The following is a 19,494-nucleotide window of genomic DNA, read 5'->3' on the forward strand; positions in this document are numbered from 1 at the left end:
ACAATCTGTGTGGCGTGTGCCATAAATGTAACTCAGACACTTCTAAAAGAGAACCCGTCATGCAAAATAACCCCCAAAATAACCCCCAAATCTAAATATATTTTCATAAACTGCCATTAGAAAGCATCTATTCCTTCATTGTCCCTCTACATGCCTGTAAACTTAAGCAATGAGGTGATAAAGCTGTATGCAAATGACCTGTGAAATGTCCAATGAGTCATTAGCATATTCAAGCTGTCCAGATTATTCATGAGTGGGCAGCACAGCCACACCCCCAGTGCTTAACTGACAGCCTGTATAATGGTGTAATGGCTGCTCCATGTGCTTGCTGGTGGCCATGCCCCCTGCTGCCTGTGTGTGTATATGAGAGATACAACAGCTCCAGGCAGCCATGTTATAGCAGAACATGTCAGGTACTTGTGTAGCTGATGTCTGTGTCTCTCACATGTGTATTAGGAGGATGCAGCGTGTTAGCAGATAAAGCACAGATACTAGCAATGCTTTACTATACATTACACACAGACATGAGCAAGGGGAGGAGAAGGGAGGGGTAACAGGGGTGACATCACTGCCTCTGACCATGTGACCAAAATCATTTACATAATAAAGAAAAAATGAGTTTACAATGATTAATGCATGAATTCACTAGATAAAGGCTGGGATGGAAACCTTGTGAACAGGTAGAGGTGACAGGACAAGTGACACAGACCTGATGACAGGTGTCCTTTAAATACCTGTTCAAGCAGTTTGCACTGAGAAGAGCAGGCAAAGTGTGACAGACAACTGGTGCATGGCCGTTAGCCCCTTCCCACTCTGTGGCGGATATATCCGCCACTGAGCGCAGTGACATAGCGTTAAGCGGCGGATATACAGCGAAGCTGTAGCTAACAGCCGACATCCCAGCTAACAGCCGACATCCCAGTGTAACACACGACCGCAGCATTTAACATACCTTCCGGGGGTCTTTTCCACACAATCGTCCCCCCACGCCGTCTTCTGGGGGCACCAATCGTTGCTATGGCAGCCCTGGGGTCTGATCAGGACCCCAGAGCTGCCTGTGGCAGTGCCTTAAAGATGGCGTCTGTGATGTCATCTTAAAGGCACAGTGTCAGCCTATGCATGGGCATAGGCTGACACTGCTAATACCCTGCAATACATCAGTTTTGCAGAGTATTATTATGAACAAGCAATCAGATGATTGCTTGTTCATGTCCCATGGTGGAACTAGTAAAAATATAAAAAAAAAAAAAAAAGTTTTTCAATAACAAAATAAAGTAACAAAATCAATAAAAATGACCATAAGCCCCATAACATATAAAGAGACATTTAACACAAAAAACTGTCTAAATCAGAACACAAACCCCACATATATAGTATCACTGCGTCCGTAAAAACTCGTAGAATAAAAGTAAATAATTATTGAACCCGCATGATGAACACTGCTAAAAAAACTGATAAAAACCTGCCAAAAATGCAGATTTTTAACAATTGAATCCCACAAAAAAATGCAGTAAAAAGAGAACAAAAAAAGCATATGTGCTCCAGAATAATACTGTTGCAAAGTACAACATGTCCCGCAAAAAACAAGCCATCAACCAGCTCCATAAAAATGTTATGCCACTTGGAAGATGGCAATGCAAAAATGATTTAGTAAAACAGAATAAAAAATATACAAGTATGTTATCCCCGTAATCGTATCGACCCATAGAACAAAGATAACATGATTAATAGGCTATACGGTGAATACCAAAAAAAAAAGTTAAAAATCCAGTACAGAATTGATGCTTTTCTATTCCTTGGAGAACTTCAAGGACATAGAAGGACATTTTCTATTCCTGCCCTCAACAATAGGAGATACCAACCCCAAAATGGTAACACTGAAAAAAGCATCTCATCCCGCAAAAAAAAAAAATCCCGTCACATGGCCCCAATAATAAAAAAGCTAAAATTGTATAGCCTACGAAAGGGGCCAATGAGAAAACTAAAATCCAGACAGCTGCAGGGTGCTCCTTTCCTCCTCCGCCTCGCTGTGTGCCCATAAAACAAGTATTGGCCACATGTGGGGGGGTCTCTGTACTCGGGAGAAATTGCATAACAAATTATATGGTGGGTTTTCTCTTTTTATCTTTTGGAAATGTGTAAATATTAGGGCTAAATGAACCTATAACCGACAAAATTTGACCATTCTAAATTTGACCTCCATTTTGATTCAATTACTATGAAGATCTCAAGGGGTTAACAATCTTCCTAAAAGCTGTTTCTGATAGGTTGAGGGGTGCCAAAATTTACGACTAAAATGAAGTAAAACATGTGAGGAAAAAACAATCTCAGAATCGTTTTGATAAGCAACAGTGTTCAAAAGTTATAACCATATAAAGCGACGCATGTCAGAATACAAAAAATGGGTCTGAGCCTTAAAGGGAACCAGTCACCACTATTTTCACCAATACAGGTAGTGACAGGTTCCTATAGAGTTCTAGTAACTATCTGACACCCTGCTTGTAGCTAAAAATTATTCCCCTGAGATTCCCATATATTCAACTTTATAGTTTTCCCTGTATGGCTACAGTGAGTCCAGGTGGGCGTGGCCTCCTCGGGCTGAGTCCAGCAGCTTCTCTCCATCCCTATTTCTGTATGCTGCTATAATGTCATGTGACCAGGGTGACATCATTGCAGGTCCTATAGCTTTTGTAGCATTAGGAACTGAGCTCTAAGCATATATGTCCTGAAATCACAGCATATTTTATCACATGAAATCACAGCAGTCTGCATGGAGAGGAGTAGAAGTTCATGGAGGCTGCTGTGATGGTTTTATGTGGTCAGATATGTACATGGGGTATAGTTTTCATATTAAGTAGCTTAAGGACCTTTGTTGATGTCACCCTGGTCACATGACATTAGGCCACACCCCCTCGACTCGCTCCAAAGCTGCATAGATACCAGGCAAGATTATAACTCTGATTTTATGGGGATCTGAGGGAAACTACTTTTAGCTACAAGCAGGGAGTCAGATAGTTACTAGAGCTCTATAGGAACCTGCCACTACCTGTATTTGTGAAAATAGTGGTGACGGGTTCCCTTTAAGCTATAAACTGGCTGCGTCCTTAAGGGGTTAGTAAATGTGGGCCTTTATTTTATTTGTATCTGAAACACAGCAATATTTTGGAGTTAAAATGAGAAAAGTAGAGTATTTAATCCTGCCTGTGCTCAGGACACCATTAATCTTCTGAATATAAAGGGAACTTACGCCATCCAGCATTGTTGATAAGACAGTCTATTTTTCCATATTTGTTCATGGTTTTGTCAATAAGTCTCTGTTTTGAATGGAAACTTAAAGGTTAATAATTTATAATGACCAACAGTAAAAATGCACAATATTTTTTAATTGCATTTTATACCTTTAACAACATAAGAAGTATGAAGCTTTATTTTGATCTATATTTGTCATCATTCTGTTATCCATATGACTATACTGTATGAAACATCAAGTTTGCACTGATAATGAATGCTACGGTATATGAATGAGAAAGTGCATTATATTAGCAGCTCTTTATTAAAGGCACACTAAACCTGAAAATACAGTGTATATAAAGGGGTTTCTGCCTTTCAGATGACAGCACAGGGTTGTCTGTAAAAGTCAAAACCTTTTCAAGTGGGTGGCACTATGACACAGGTTATAAAATCATGCTATAATCGAGTCTGAAACCTTAAAAATACTCCATTCCATTACAGTCGAAAATGGAGCATCAAAACAGTTGGCATGCTCATGCTCAAATTAAACTATAAAAGGCACAGTACTTGTTATGCTTCCGGTAATTTTCAGGCTTTCAGCTGTTGTATATAAAGCAAACTACTAAATTTCTAAAATCACAATGAACAATAGATGTATTCAATAAAAAATGTTACCTTGATCTCTTCCTCTTTTCTTACATCACAAGAGACATAAATAGCAGCTCCTGTCCCAAAAGATTTCAGTTCAGCCTCAAGGTCACTAGCTGTCTCCTCTACAAATAACACAAATGTTACTGTATGTATGTTTAATGTACAACTTGGGCCAGATTGTATGTCAGAGCCTATCAAGAAGGCAAAATATATGATAGGGGTGGTCAGGTTGGCATTTATGGGGTTAATTAATATTCAAGGTTGCTAGACTGAGTGGTGGGAAGCAGGCACCTCCAGCATTGCAAGAAGATGCAATGCTGCCTCCTCCCTCTTCCTTTGACACAACAGCAGCTGTTGAAGACATCCACAGTAAAAGGTGGATGTTCTTACTGAGGTTAAATTGATATTACTTGGAACATGTGTGGGTCATACCTAATGGCTGGCACTCTTAGGGCTCATCCACACGGCCTGTCATGGGGACGTATATGCAGCCGCAAATTTGCACCCGCATATAGACGGCAATGGGGGCAGTGTGGCACTAATCCGCGCTGTACACTGCAAAAATCTATTTGTGAGTGTGCGGCTGTGCGCCGCTGTTTCCTATGAAGGGAGGAGGGGTTACCTCCGCCTCACCTCCAGCACACAGCGGCGGTATGCCCGCACGGGTGAATGAACCCTTAGACCTTATTTGTTAGTTTAATGCTTACAAAATGTTAATATTAGAGATGAGCGAGCACTAAAATGCTCGGGTACTCGTTATTCGAGACGAACTTTTCCCGATGCTCGAGTGCTCGTCTCGAATAACGAGCCCCATTGAAGTCAATGGGAGACTCGAGCATTTTTCAAGGGGACCAAGGCTCTGCACAGGGAAGCTTGGCCAAACACCTGGGAACCTCAGAAAAGGATGGAAACACCACGGAAATGGACAGGAAACAGCAGGGGCAGCATGCATGGATGCCTCTGAGGCTGCTTAAACGCACCATTATGCCAAAATTATGGGCAACAGCATGGCCATGACAGAGTGACAGAATGAAGCTAGATAGCATCTAAAACATCCAATAATTGACCCTGACACTATAGGGGACGGCATGCAGAGGCAGCGGCAGGCTAGAGAGTGGCATGGCGACATACCCTAAATGGACTCAGGCTTCAAACCAATGGGTGGCAGAGAGGAACCAAAGGAGGTGAGCAAGAAGCGCTCAAATAATATCGGTACATGATAAAAGTTTGCCAGTATATTTTGTGGATTACACAGCAGGGTGGCAACAAAGTTAACATGGAAGCCATGAAAACAACCCAAAATTCTGCCTGACACAGCTCGTTTGATAAGGGGACCATGTATGGAGGCAGTGAACTAGTAGTAGATTAAAGGTGCTGCAGTTAAACCTATGTTAGTCGGATTTTGGCACGGAGCTGGCGCTCCGCTGCCAGGCGAGCTTTCGCCAATCCAAGCCCCTGTCTCTAGGCTACTCCCCAAACAGCACTTCTAAGAACCTTTTGTATAAGATCAAGTGTAGTAGCGTTCTCATAAGTTTGGGATATGGCGAGTGAGGGGAATGTAAACAGATGCGCAAGAAGCGCTGAAATAATATCGGTAAATGATAAAAGTTTGCCAGTATATTTTGTGGATTACACAGCAGGGTGGCGACAAAGTTAACAAGTTTGATGTGGAATGCCCTGTAATAGCTCTTGGGCGGCGTGCCTTTTATCGCCTAGGCTCAGCAGTTTGAGCACCGCCTGCTGTCGCTTAGCGACGGCACTGCTGCTGTGCCTAGAGCTACCGACTGATGGCGCCATGGCCACGGATGGTAATTCGGAGGAGGAGGAGGTGGAGGAGGGGTGGGAGGAGGAGGAGGTATAGTAGGCCTTTGAGACCTGGACCGAGGTAGGCCCCGCAATCCTCTGCGTCGGCAGTATATGACCAGCCCCAGGGTCAGACTCGGTCCCAGCGTGCACCAAGTTAAGTGTAGTAGCGTTCTTATAAGTTTGGGATATGGCGGGTGAGGGGAATGTAAACAGATGCCGAAGAAGCGCTGAAATAATATCCCTAAATGGTAAAAGTTTGCCAGTATATTTTGTGGATAACACAGCAGGGTGGCGACAAAGTTAACAACTTTGATGTGGAATCCATGAAAACAACCCAAATTTCTGCCTGACACACCTCGTTTGATAAGGGGACGATGTATGGAGGCAGCTATATGGACAACTTTTGGAGGTAGCAATGGAGACAACGTGTGGAGGCTGCTATGGAGACAATTTAATTTGGATAGTGCCTGTATGTGGCAGTCCAAAAAAGTTTTCAAACCAGAGGAGCAGGTAGGTGGCCCTCCAGAAAAATGAAATAGATTGAGTGCCTGTATGTGGCAGTCCAAAAAAGTTTTCAAACCAGAGGAGCAGGTAGGTGGCCCTCCAGAAAAATGAAATAGATTGAGTGCCTGTATGTGGCAGTCCAAAAAAGTTTTCAAACCAGAGGAGCAGGTAGGTGGCCCTCCAGAAAAATGAAATAGATTGAGTGCCTGTATGTGGCAGTCCAAAAAAGTTTTCAAACCAGAGGAGCAGGTAGGTGGCCCTCCAGAAAAATGAAATAGATTGAGTGCCTGTATGTGGCAGTCAAAAAAAGTTTTCAAACCAGAGGAGCAGGTAGGTGGCACTCCAGAAAAATTGAATAGATTGAGTGCCTGTATGTGGCACTCCCAAAAATTGTTTAAAACAGAGGACCGGGTAGGTGGCCCTCCAGAAAAATTAAATGCATAAAGTACTGTAGCTAGAGCCAGTGGGCCCCGTCAAAAAATAGCCAGTTTCCTCTGCTTTAGTGTACAAAGAGGAGGAGAAGGAGGAAAATGAGAAGGAGGAGGAGTGGATAAATGATTCAGGTTGAGCTTCCTTCACCTGGTGGAGATTGGAAATTATGAGAAATCCAGGCTTTATTCATCTTAATAAGCATCAGCCTGTCAGCGCTGTCAGTCGACAGGCGTGTACGCTTATCGGTGATGATGCCACCAGCTGCACTGAAAACCCGCTCGGACAAGACGCTAGCGGCAGGGCAGGCAAGAACCTCCAAGGCGTACAGCGCCAGTTCGTGCCACATGTCCAGCTTTGAAACCCAGTAGTTGTAGGGAGCTGTGTGATCATTTAGGACGATGGTATGGTCAGCTACGTACTCCCTCACCATCTTTCTGTAAAGATCAGCCCTACTCTGCCGAGACTGGGGACAGATGACAGTGTCTTGCTGGGGTGACATAAAGCTGGCAAAAGCCTTGTAAAGCGTACCCTTGCCAGTGCTGGACAAGCTGCCTGCTCGCCTACTCTCCCTCGCTACTTGTCCCGCAGAACTACGCACTCTGCCGCTAGCGCTGTCAGAAGGGAAATAGTGTTTCAGCTTGTGCACCAGGGCCTGCTGGTATTCATGCATTCTCACACTCCTTTCCTCTCCAGGGATGAGAGTGGAAAGATTTTGCTTGTACCGTGGGTCCAGGAGAGTGAATACCCAGTAATCGGTCCTGGAATAAATTCTTTGAACGCGAGGGTCACGGGATAGGCAGCCTAGCATGAAATCTGCCATATGCGCCAGAGTACCAACGCGTAAGAATTCACTCCCCTCACTGGCCTGACTGTCCATTTCCTCCTCCTCCAACTCCTCTTCTTCTGCCCATACACGCTGAACAGTGAAGGACTCAACAATGGTCCCCTCTTGTGTCTCGCCAACATTCTCCTCCTCTTCCTCCTCCACCTCCACCTCCTCCGATATGCGCTGAGAAACAGACCTAAGGGTGCTTTGGCTATCAACAAGGGAATCTTCTTCCCCCGTCTCTTGTGACGAGCGCAAAGCTTCCGACTTCATGCTGATCAGAGAGTTTTTCAACAGGCCAAGCAGCGGGATGGTGAGGCTGATGATGGCGGCATCACCACTGACCATCTGTGTTGACTCCTCGAAGTTACTCAGCACCTGACAGATATCAGACATCCACGTCCACTCCTCATTGTAGACTTGAGGAAGCTGACTGACCTGACTACCAGTTCTGGTGGAAGTTGACATCTGGCAGTCTACAATCGCTCTGCGCTGCTGGTAAACTCTGGATAACATGGTTAATGTTGAATTCCACCTCGTGGGCACGTCGCACAACAGTCGGTGAGCGGGCAGTTGGAGGCGGCGCTGCGCTGCCCTGAGAGTGGCAGCATCTGTGCTGGACTTCCTGAAATGCGCACAGATGCGGCGCACCTTCGTGAGCAAATCAGACAGATTGGGGTATGTCTTGAGGAAACGCTGAACTATCAGATTTAACACATGGGCCAGGCATGGCACATGTGTCAGTCTGCCGAGTTGCAGAGCCGCCACCAGGTTACGGCCGTTGTCACACACAACCATGCCTGGCTTCAGGTTCAGCGGTGCCAGCCACAGATCAGTCTGCGCCGTGATGCCCTGTAATAGCTCTTGGGCGGTGTGCCTTTTATCGCCTAGGCTCAGCAGTTTGAGCACCGCCTGCTGTCGCTTAGCGACGGCACTGCTGCTGTGCCTAGAGCTAGCGACTGATGGCGCCATGCCCACGGACGGTAGTTCGGAGGAGGAGGTGGAGGAGGGGTGGGAGGAGGAGGAGGCATAGTAGGCCTGAAACACCTGGACCGAGGTAGGCCCCGCAATCCTCGGCGTCGGCAGTATATGACCAGCCGCAGGGTCAGACTCGGTCCTAGCCTCCACCAAGTTAACCCAATGTGCCGTCAGCGATATATAGTGGCCCTGCCCGGCAGCACTCGTCCACGTGTCCGTGGTCAGGTGGACCTTGTCAGAAACGGCGTTGGTCAGGGCACGGATGATGTTGTCTGACACGTGCTGGTGCAGGGCTGGGACGGCACATCGGGAAAAGTAGTGGCGGCTGGGGACCGAATACCGAGAGGGCGGCCACCGCCATGAGGTTGCGAAAGGCCTCGGTCTCTACTAGCCTATAGGGCAGCATCTCCAGGCTAAGCAATCTGGAGATGTGGACATTAAGGGCTTGGGCGTGCGGGTGGGTTGCACTATATTTCCGTTTCCGCTCCAGCGTCTGGGGTATGGAGAGCTGAACGCTGGTGGATGCTGTGCGGGATCGTGGAGGCGACGATGGGGTTTTTGTGCCAGGGTCCTGGGCAGGGGGCTGACTATCAGCTGACACAGGGGAAGGAGCAGTGGTGTGCACGGCCGGAGGTGAACGGGCTTGGTGCCACTGAGTGGGGTGTTTAGCATTCATATGCCTGCGCATACTGGTGGTAGTTAAGCTAGTAGTGGTGGAACCCCTGCTGATCCTGGTTTGGCAAAGGTTGCACACCACAGTCCGTCGGTCATCCGGTGTTTCCTTAAAGAACCTCCAGACTTCTGAAAATCTAGCCCTCGCCGCGGGAGCCCTTGCCACGGGAGCTTCACTACGTGACACATTTGGCGCTGATGCACCTGCTCTGGCCCTGCCTCTCCGTCTGGCCCCACCACTGACTCTTCCAACCTGTTCTGGTCGAGGACTCTCCTCCGTCTCAGAAGCACTGTGTTCACCCGGCCTCTCAACCCAGCTTGGGTCTGTCACCTCATCATCCTCCGATCCCTCAGTCTGCTCCCCCCTCGGACTTCCTGCCCTGACAACAACTTCACCACTGTCTGACAACCGTGTCTCCTCATCGTCGGACACCTCTTTACACACTTCTTCCACTACGTCAAGAAGGTCATCATCACCCACAGACTGCGACTGGTGGAAAACCTGGGCATCGGAAAATTGCTCAGCAGCAACCGGACAAGTGGTTTGTGACTGTGGGAAGGGTCCAGAAAAAAGTTCCTCAGAGTATGCCGGTTCAAATGCCAAATTTTCCTGGGAGGGGGCAGACTGGGGGGGAGGAGGTTGAGGTGCAGGACCTGGAGGAGTGCCGATTTCGGTGACATGGGTGGACTGCGTGGAAGACTGACTGGTGGACAAATTGCTCGAAGCATTGTCGGCAATCCACGACATCACCTGTTCGCAATGTTCTGGCCTCAACAGTGCTCTACCACGGGTCCCAGTAACTTCAGACATGAACCTAGGGTGTGTAGCTCTGCGGCGTTCCCCTGCTCCCTCATCAGCAGGTGGTGTCTCACCCCACCCAGGACCACGGCCTCTGACCCCTGCAGTAGTTGGACGCCCACGTCCCCGCCCTCGTCCTCGTCCTCTACCCCTAGCCCTCAGGTTAAACATTTTGAAAATGAAAGTTATAACTTTAATATTTTTTTAACTTTTTTTTTGTGTTTTTTTGTGTTTTTTAGTTTTTTTTTGTGTTTTTTAGTTTTTAAAACCAAACAATGCTATCCTATTGCTATGGCTATTTTCTAGCCAAGTATGAAAGCACACTGCTATGCCAGATGAGATGACGCTGAGTTATGAAAAAATAAACGTAAAATAAAAAGAAACTGCCAGACTGTGCCTAATTGAAATCCAACCCCTAATAAATTTTCCAACTTCGGTCTTTGCGATGGATATGTGCGTCACTAAGCGCTAAACACAGCGGTCGCAAGTCTCACTCCAAATTCCTCACAATTGGCTAGTAGATGCACTGCAGCAAGGACAGCCACCAGCAGATCAACCAGAAATAAAATATATATCACGCTATTGTAGGCGTAAGTAAGCCGTTTGGATTCTCCTTTGGCTATTTTCTAGCCAAGTATGAAAGCACACTGATGAGATGACGCTGAGTTATGAAAAAATAAACGTAAAATAAAAAGAAACTGCCAGACTGTGCCTAATTGAAATCCAACCCCTAATAAATTTTCCCACTTCGGTCTTTGCGATGGATATGTGCGTCACTAAGCGCTAAACACAGCGGTCGCAAGTCTCACTCCAAATTCCTCACAATTGGCTAGTAGATGCACTGCAGCAAGGACAGCCACCAGCAGATCAACCAGAAATAAAATATATATCACGCTATTGTAGGCGTAAGTAAGCCGTTTGGATTCTCCTTTGGCTATTTTCTAGCCAAGTATGAAAGCACACTGATGAGATGACGCTGAGTTATGAAAAAATAAACGTAAAATAAAAAGAAACTGCCAGACTGTGCCTAATTGAAATCCAACCCCTAATAAATTTTCCCACTTCGGTCTTTGCGATGGATATGTGCGTCACTAAGCGCTAAACACAGCGGTCGCAAGTCTCACTCCAAATTCCTCACAATTGGCTAGTAGATGCACTGCAGCAAGGACAGCCACCAGCAGATCAACCAGAAATAAAATATATATCACGCTATTGTAGGCGTAAGTAAGCCGTTTGGATTCTCCTTTGGCTATTTTCTAGCCAAGTATGAAAGCACACTGATGAGATGACGCTGAGTTATGAAAAAATAAACGTAAAATAAAAAGAAACTGCCAGACTGTGCCTAATTGAAATCCAACCCCTAATAAATTTTCCCACTTCGGTCTTTGCGATGGATATGTGCGTCACTAAGCGCTAAACACAGCGGTCGCAAGTCTCACTCCAAATTCCTCACAATTGGCTAGTAGATGCACTGCAGCAAGGACAGCCACCAGCAGATCAACCAGAAATAAAATATATATCACGCTATTGTAGGCGTAAGTAAGCCGTTTGGATTCTCCTTTGGCTATTTTCTAGCCAAGTATGAAAGCACACTGATGAGATGACGCTGAGTTATGAAAAAATAAACGTAAAATAAAAAGAAACTGCCAGACTGTGCCTAATTGAAATCCAACCCCTAATAAATTTTCCCACTTCGGTCTTTGCGATGGATATGTGCGTCACTAAGCGCTAAACACAGCGGTCGCAAGTCTCACTCCAAATTCCTCACAATTGGCTAGTTGATGCACTGCAGCAAGGACAGCCACCAGCAGATCAACCAGAAATAAAATATATATCACGCTATTGTAGGCGTAAGTAAGCCATTTGGATTCTCCTTTGGCTATTTTCTAGCCAAGTATGAAAGCACACTGATGAGATGACGCTGAGTTATGAAAAAATAAACGTAAAATAAAAAGAAACTGCCAGACTGTGCCTAATTGAAATCCAACCCCTAATAAATTTTCCCACTTCGGTCTTTGCGATGGATATGTGCGTCACTAAGCGCTAAACACAGCGGTCGCAAGTCTCTCTCCAAATTCCTCACAATTGGCTAGTTGATGCACTGCAGCAAGGACAGCCACCAGCAGATCAACCAGAAATAAAATATATATCACGCTATTGTAGGCGTAAGTAAGCCGTTTGGATTCTCCTTTGGCTATTTTCTAGCCAAGTATGAAAGCACACTGATGAGATGACGCTGAGTTATGAAAAAATAAACGTAAAATAAAAAGAAACTGCCAGACTGTGCCTAATTGAAATCCAACCCCTAATAAATTTTCCCACTTCGGTCTTTGCGATGGATATGTGCGTCACTAAGCGCTAAACACAGCGGTCGCAAGTCTCACTCCAAATTCCTCACAATTGGCTAGTAGATGCACTGCAGCAAGGACAGCCACCAGCAGATCAACCAGAAATAAAATATATATCACGCTATTGTAGGCGTAAGTAAGCCGTTTGGATTCTCCTTTGGCTATTTTCTAGCCAAGTATGAAAGCACACTGATGAGATGACGCTGAGTTATGAAAAAATAAACGTAAAATAAAAAGAAACTGCCAGACTGTGCCTAATTGAAATCCAACCCCTAATAAATTTTCCCACTTCGGTCTTTGCGATGGATATGTGCGTCACTAAGCGCTAAACACAGCGGTCGCAAGTCTCACTCCAAATTCCTCACAATTGGCTAGTAGATGCACTGCAGCAAGGACAGCCACCAGCAGATCAACCAGAAATAAAATATATATCACGCTATTGTAGGCGTAAGTAAGCCGTTTGGATTCTCCTTTGGCTATTTTCTAGCCAAGTATGAAAGCACACTGATGAGATGACGCTGAGTTATGAAAAAATAAACGTAAAATAAAAAGAAACTGCCAGACTGTGCCTAATTGAAATCCAACCCCTAATAAATGTTCCCACTTCGGTCTTTGCGATGGATATGTGCGTCACTAAGCGCTAAACACAGCGGTCGCAAGTCTCACTACAAATTCCTCACAATTGGCTAGTAGATGCACTGCAGCAAGGACAGCCACCAGCAGATCAACCAGAAATAAAATATATATAACGCTATTGTAGGCGTAAGTAAGCCGTTTGGATTCTCCTATGGCTATTTTCTAGCCAAGTATGAAAGCACACTGCTATGCCAGATGAGATGACGCTGAGTTATGAAAAAATAAACGTAAAATAAAAAGTAAATGGCAGACTGTGCCTAATTGAAATCAAACCCCTAATAAATTTTCCCACTTTGGTGTTTGAGGTGGATATGTGTGTCACTAAGAGCTAAACACAACGGTAGCAAGTCCCCCTGCAAATTCCTCACAATATGGTACTAGCTGCACTACTAGTGCCAGCAAGCCCAGCCACAAGCAAACAAAAAAAAAAAAGTATAACGTTATTGTAGCCCTAAGAATGGCTGTTGGGTTCTTGCTGAATCACTCCTGCCTAACACTATTCTAATAGAACACCCTAACGCTTTCCCTGACCAGCAGCAGCTCTCTCCCTAGCGGCATCCAGACACAGAATGATCCGAGCAGCGCGGGCAGCGGCTAGTCTATCCCAGGGTCACCTGATCTGGCCAGCCAACCACTGCTATCGACGTGTAAGGGTACCACGTCATGCTGGGTGGAGTGCAGAGTCTCCTGGCTTGTGATTGGCTCTGTTTCTGGCCACCAAAAGCAAAACGGCGGGAGCTGCCATTTTCTCGAGCGGGCGAAGTATTCGCTCATCTCTAGTTAATATGTTTATAAAACATTATATTTATATTTTATATTGTTATTCATTCTATTTGATAATAAATAGACTGCTGTGGCAGCCATGTTTCCAATTGTTAATCAGTGTCTGTCTTCAATTCCTTTGGTGGATGTGAGGTAGGGTGGTATGCACAGGATCCTCCAGTGGGCCCTGACACTGGTAGGGCCCCCTCTGGTCACCTTCACCACCGAGGAAAGAAACCTTTTTATTTAAAAAAATTAACAATTTTTGTCGGCAACACCCAGGAGGAGCGGAGGGTATGGAGGGGTTTGGCATCTGCCCTTTGCCCAGTGGCTGCGGCACATACTAGAGGATATCTAAAAAACCCCAATTTTTGTTTTTTTCTAGTGGGCTCTGTTTTTACGGCTTTTATTCTGCGCTTCAAATGATGCTTCCTCTTTATTCTTTGGGTGGAAACTATCAAAGCCATACCAAATTTATATAAGTTTTATTAGATTTTAAAAAATGTAAATCTTTTGTACAGAAAAAAAAAAAATTGCCATTTTGCCAGATTCTGAGGCCAATAACTTTTTCACACTTTGGTGTACGGACCTGAGCAATGTGTAATTTTTTGCAGTACGTGCTGGCGTTTTCATTTATATGAATTTAGGACCTATATGACTGTTCAATCACTTTTAATTCAAATATTCATGAATGGAAGAATGGCAAAAAAGTGGCAATTCAGGCATTTTGGCGCTATTTTCCATTATGGTGTTCACAGTCGGGATTAATCTTTTTTATATTTTGATAGATCCGGCATTTTGGGAGGTGACGATAGCTAACATGTGTGTGATTTTTACTGTTTATTTATTTTTATATGTGAATTTTAAAATGTTTTCCCCTGATCCCCTGTTCTGCCACTATTCATAGGACATAATCGCTCCCAGCACTGACGGCAAAATGACATTACTGTGTATCAGGCCCTGGGCACTTTAGGGCAAGAAAAAAAAGACAGCTGCTACTCTCCAGGAGAGATCAGTGAAAAAGTGACAAGCAAGGGGAGCAGTAAATCTAAAGGAAGGGCTTAAGTGGGACACAACCTAGGGTCCCCTGCACGCAACCTTTCTTTTCAGACTTGTTGTAGATTTGTTTTTAAAGCTAGCACATATTTACTTCTGGTACTCTTACCCCCTTCGTGGTCATGGTTAGGGCCTTGTTCAGAAACTTCAGAATCAGTGCTTCACCAGGGAACAAGAACACCAAACTGTAATCATGTTTTTAGCAAGGACTTCTACAATCATGAGTCCCATCTCCAGCACAGTGTTTTGTAGATGTAACCCAGCCACCATACAGTCCGTGATAAACAGACCAAGCAAGTTTGTGTGCACAAGAACGTATGGGAGACCATGATACGACCACACAATTTGCAGCCGATCACGGCCCCCATGTCCTATATTATGCCGTATTACATCAGCAGCAGCCAATTGACTTTCACTGGAGAGGGGAGAGGAAAGGAGAGGACCCGCATCCCTCCTCTCTCCTTCACCAAGCTGCATGCTCACCTGGGCTATGGGTTCTTGTGACTAAGCCCTTAGTCCTAACATGTATATCCATTTGATTGCAGTGCTCCTGCAATCACCACAAGACCTTGACTTCTCCTTTGCTTTCAGTATAGACCATGGCTTTGTACACTGCAGGAGGTGGGGGCAGTGCAAATGACTCCATAATAATAAAAAAAAATACAACCACTTAGCTCGCACTCTCATATAGTACTCACATGTTCTCCTTTAAGGTTGCTTGCACTACAGCCAGCTTATATTTAATGACACAGGTGGAGTAATGATATTATTACGCTACCAGATTAATACATATGGGTCTGGAAAAAGGCTCAAAGAAGAAGCCACAAATGCAATTGATTCTTGCAGTAAATGCCTAGGGGACCTGGGCCCTGAATCAAGCTATGCAACCAGACCCCCTAGTGCCGTATGCCCATAGAAGATGTAGTTCCAGCACTGTGGGGGAGGGGGTGTCATGTAACAGAAGGGCTTGTTACACCCCTGTAAAAACATACCATTGGCTTACAGCCTAATTTCATGACTTAGAGATCATATACTTTACCTGTTGAGCAGAACACAACTGAAGCTCCATTGCTCACTGTTGATTCACATAAAATAAGAAAAAAAATAAAAGCAATTAAAAACAAATCTGCTTATACAATTAAAGATATGTTATAGATAATAAAAATTGTTTTAGAAATATCACAAATCTATAAACAAATTTAAAAAAAGATTCAATAAATATTTGAAATAAAATCAGTTGATGCTCATGGACAATAGATGCTAAAATGCAGCTGCCCATATCTACCAAATTTTTTTTATGGAAAGCAATATTATTGTTTCTTCTCCTGTTGGGGAGGGTGGATGTTTGTTGTATTATTTTTTTTTCACATGTTGTATATTAAATTTTAAATTTTTTTATATTATATATTAAAAAAATGGAAAGCAGCCTTTTGTCAACAGAACAGCCATCATTTGTTGATTAAAGGTGGGAGCTATTGGCTCCACGTCACTTTAGTGGCTTAGCAATTAATTGTAAGGCTATCTGTTGTGAAAATCCCTCATATGCTGTCCAATTTTACAGTAGATGGCACATGGCTATACTATATGCTATACTTTTTAATAGATCAATACTAGAGATGAGCGAACATGCTCGTCCGAGCTTGATGCTCGTTCGAGCATTAGCGTACTCGAAACTGCTCGTTGCTCGGACGAATACTTCGCCCGCTCGAGAAAATGGCAGCTCCCGCCGTTTTGCTTTTTGGCGGCCAGAAACAGAGCCAATCACAAGCCAGGAGACTCTGCACTCCACCCAGCATGACGTGGTACCCTTACACGTCGATAGCAGTGGTTGGCTGGCCAGATCAGGTGACCCTGGGATAGACTAGCCGCTGCCCGCGCTGCTCGGATCATTCTGTGTCTGGATGCCGCTAGGGAGAGAGCTGCTGCTGGTCAGGGAAAGCGTTAGGGTGTTCTATTAGCTTACTGTTAGGCAGGAGTGATTCTCCAAGAACCCAACAGCCCTTCTTAGGGCTACAATAACGTTCTACTTTTTTTTTTTTTTATTTGCATCTAGTACCATTTTGTGAGGAATTAGCAGGGGGACTTGCTACCGTTGTGTTTAGCTCTTAGTGGCACACATATCCACCTCAAACACCAAAGTGGGAAAATTTAGTAGGGGTTGGATTTCAATTAGGCCATTTTTCCTTTTTTATTTTACGTTTATTTTGTTTAATAACTCAGTGTCATCTCGTCTGGCATAGTAGTGTGCTTTCATACTTGGCTAGAAAATAGCCATAGGAGAATCCAAACGGCTTACGCCTACAGTAGCGTTATATATTTGATTTCTGGTTGATCTGCTGGTGGCTGTACTTGCTGCAGTGCATCTACTAGCCAATTGTCAGCAATTTGTAGTGAGACTTGCGACCGCTGTGTTTTGCGCTTAGTGACGCACATATCCATTGCAAAGACCGAAGTGGGAAAATTTAGTAGGGGTTGGATTTCAATTAGGCACAGTCTGCCATTTGTCCTTTTTTATTTTACGTTTATTTTGTTTAATAACTCGGTGTCATCTCATCTGGCATAGTAGTGTGCTTTCATACTTGGCTAGAAAATAGCCATAGCAATAGGATAGCATTGTTTGGTTTTAAAAACTCAAAAACACAAAAAAAAAAAAAAAACACAAAAAAAAGTTAAAAAAAAATTAAAGCTATAACTCTCATTTTAAAAATGTTTAACCCGAGGGCTAGGGGTAGAGGACGAGGGCGGGGACGTGGGCGTCCAACTACTGCAGGGGTCAGAGGCCGTGGTCCTGGCCGGGGTGAGACACCACCTGCTTATGAGGGAGCAGGGGAACGCCGCAGAGCTACACTCCCTAGGTTCATGTCTGAAGTTACTGGGACTCGTGGTAGAGCACTGTTGAGGCCAGAACAGTGCGAACAGGTGATGTCGTGGATTGCTGACAATGCTTCGAGCAATTTGTCCACCAGTCAGTCTTCCACGCAGTCCACCCATGTCACCGAAATCGCCACTCCTCCAGCTCCTGCACCTCAGCCTCCTCCCCCCCAGTCTGCCCCCTCCCAGGAAAATTTGGCATTTGAACCGGCATACTCTGAGGAACTGTTTTCTGGACCCTTCCCACAGTCACAAACCACTTGTCCGGTTGCTGCTGAGCAATTTTCCGATGCCCAGGTTTTCCACCAGTCACAGTCTGTGGGTGATGATGACCTTCTTGACGTAGTGGAAGTGTGTAAAGAGGTGTCCGACGATGAGGAGACACGGTTGTCAGACAGTGGGGAAGTTGTTGTCAGGGCAGGAAGTCCGAGGGGGGAGCAGACTGAGGGATCGGAGGATGATGAGGTGACAGACCCAAGCTGGGTTGAGAGGCCGGGTGAACACAGTGCTTCTGAGACGGAGGAGAGTCCTCGACCAGAACAGGTTGGAAGAGGCAGTGGTGGGGCCAGACGGAGAGGCAGGGCCAGAGCTGGTGCATCAGCGCCAAATGTGTCAACTAGTGAAGCTCCCGTGGCGAGGGCTCTTGCGGCGAGGGCTAGATCTTCAGAAGTCTGGGGGTTCTTTAAGGAAACACCGGATGACCGACGGACTGTGGTGTGCAACATTTGCCAAACCAGGCTCAGCAGGGGTTCCACCACTACTAGCTTAACTACCACCAGTATGCGCAGGCATATGAATGCTAAACACCCCACTCAGTGGCAACAAGCCCGTTCACCTCCGGCCGTGCACACCACTGCTCCTTCCCCTGTGTCAGCTGATAGTCAGCCCCCTGCCCAGGACCCTGCCACAAAAACCCCATCGTCGCCTCCACGATCCTCCACAGCATCCACCAGCGTTCAGCTCTCCATACCCCAGACGCTGGAGCGGAAACGCAAATATAGTGCAACCCACCCGCACGCCCAAGCCCTTAATGTGCACATCTCCAGATTGCTTAGTCTGGAGATGCTGCCCTATAGGCTAGTAGAGACCGAGGCCTTTCGCAACCTCATGGCGGCGGCCGCCCCTCGGTATTCGGTCCCCAGCCGCCACTACTTTTCCCGATGTGCCGTCCCAGCCCTGCACCAGCACGTGTCAGACAACATCACCCGTGCCCTGACCAACGCCGTTTCTGACAAGGTCCACCTGACCACGGACACGTGGACGAGTGCTGCCGGGCAGGGCCACTATATATCGCTGACGGCACATTGGGTTAACTTGGTGGAGGCTGGGACCGAGTCTGACCCTGGGGCTGGTCATATACTGCCGACGCCGAGGATTGCGGGGCCTACCTCGGTCCAGGTGTTTCAGGCCTACTATGCCTCCTCCTCCTCCCACCCCTCCTCCACCTCCTCCTCCGAACTACCATCCGTGGGCACGGCGCCATCAGTCGGTAGCTCTAGGCACAGCAGCAGTGCCGTTGCTAAGCGACAGCAGGCGGTGCTCAAACTGCTGAGCCTAGGCGATAAAAGGCACACCGCCCAAGAGCTATTACAGGGCATCACGGCGCAGACTGATCTGTGGCTGGCACCGCTGAACCTGAAGCCAGGCATGGTTGTGTGTGACAACGGCCGTAACCTGGTGGCGGCTCTGCAACTCGGCAGACTGACACATGTGCCATGCCTGGCCCATGTGTTAAATCTGATAGTTCAGCGTTTCCTCAAGACATACCCCAATCTGTCTGATTTGCTCACGAAGGTGCGCCTCATCTGTGCGCATTTCAGGAAGTCCAGCACAGATGCTGCCACTCTCAGGGCAGCGCAGCGCCGCCTCCAACTGCCCGCTCACCGACTGTTGTGCGACGTGCCCACGAGGTGGAATTCAAC

The 19,494-nt window shown here is 46.0% G+C and overlaps 1 protein-coding gene across 4 annotated transcripts in view; it reads right to left on the reverse strand.

Moving 5' to 3' along the window:
• HSD17B14 (hydroxysteroid 17-beta dehydrogenase 14) overlaps positions 1-19,494 on the reverse strand; it is a 51,610-nt gene that overhangs the window by 23,792 nt on the left and 8,324 nt on the right. For 2 of the 4 annotated variants that reach the window (XM_072110410.1, XM_072110408.1), the window contains exons 2-4: positions 15,741-15,776; positions 3,907-4,004; positions 3,248-3,314 (exon numbers count right to left, since the gene is read on the reverse strand). In XM_072110410.1, the coding sequence (XP_071966511.1) occupies positions 3,248-3,314; positions 3,907-4,004; positions 15,741-15,776 (201 nt within the window). The remainder of the gene's footprint in view (positions 1-3,247; positions 3,315-3,906; positions 4,005-15,740; positions 15,777-19,494) is intronic. The other 2 variants (XM_072110409.1, XM_072110411.1) reach the window with 2 other exon arrangements.

The sequence above is a fragment of the Engystomops pustulosus genome, chromosome 6 (assembly GCF_040894005.1).
Source record: "Engystomops pustulosus chromosome 6, aEngPut4.maternal, whole genome shotgun sequence".
In the NCBI taxonomy this organism is placed as follows: domain Eukaryota; kingdom Metazoa; phylum Chordata; class Amphibia; order Anura; family Leptodactylidae; genus Engystomops; species Engystomops pustulosus.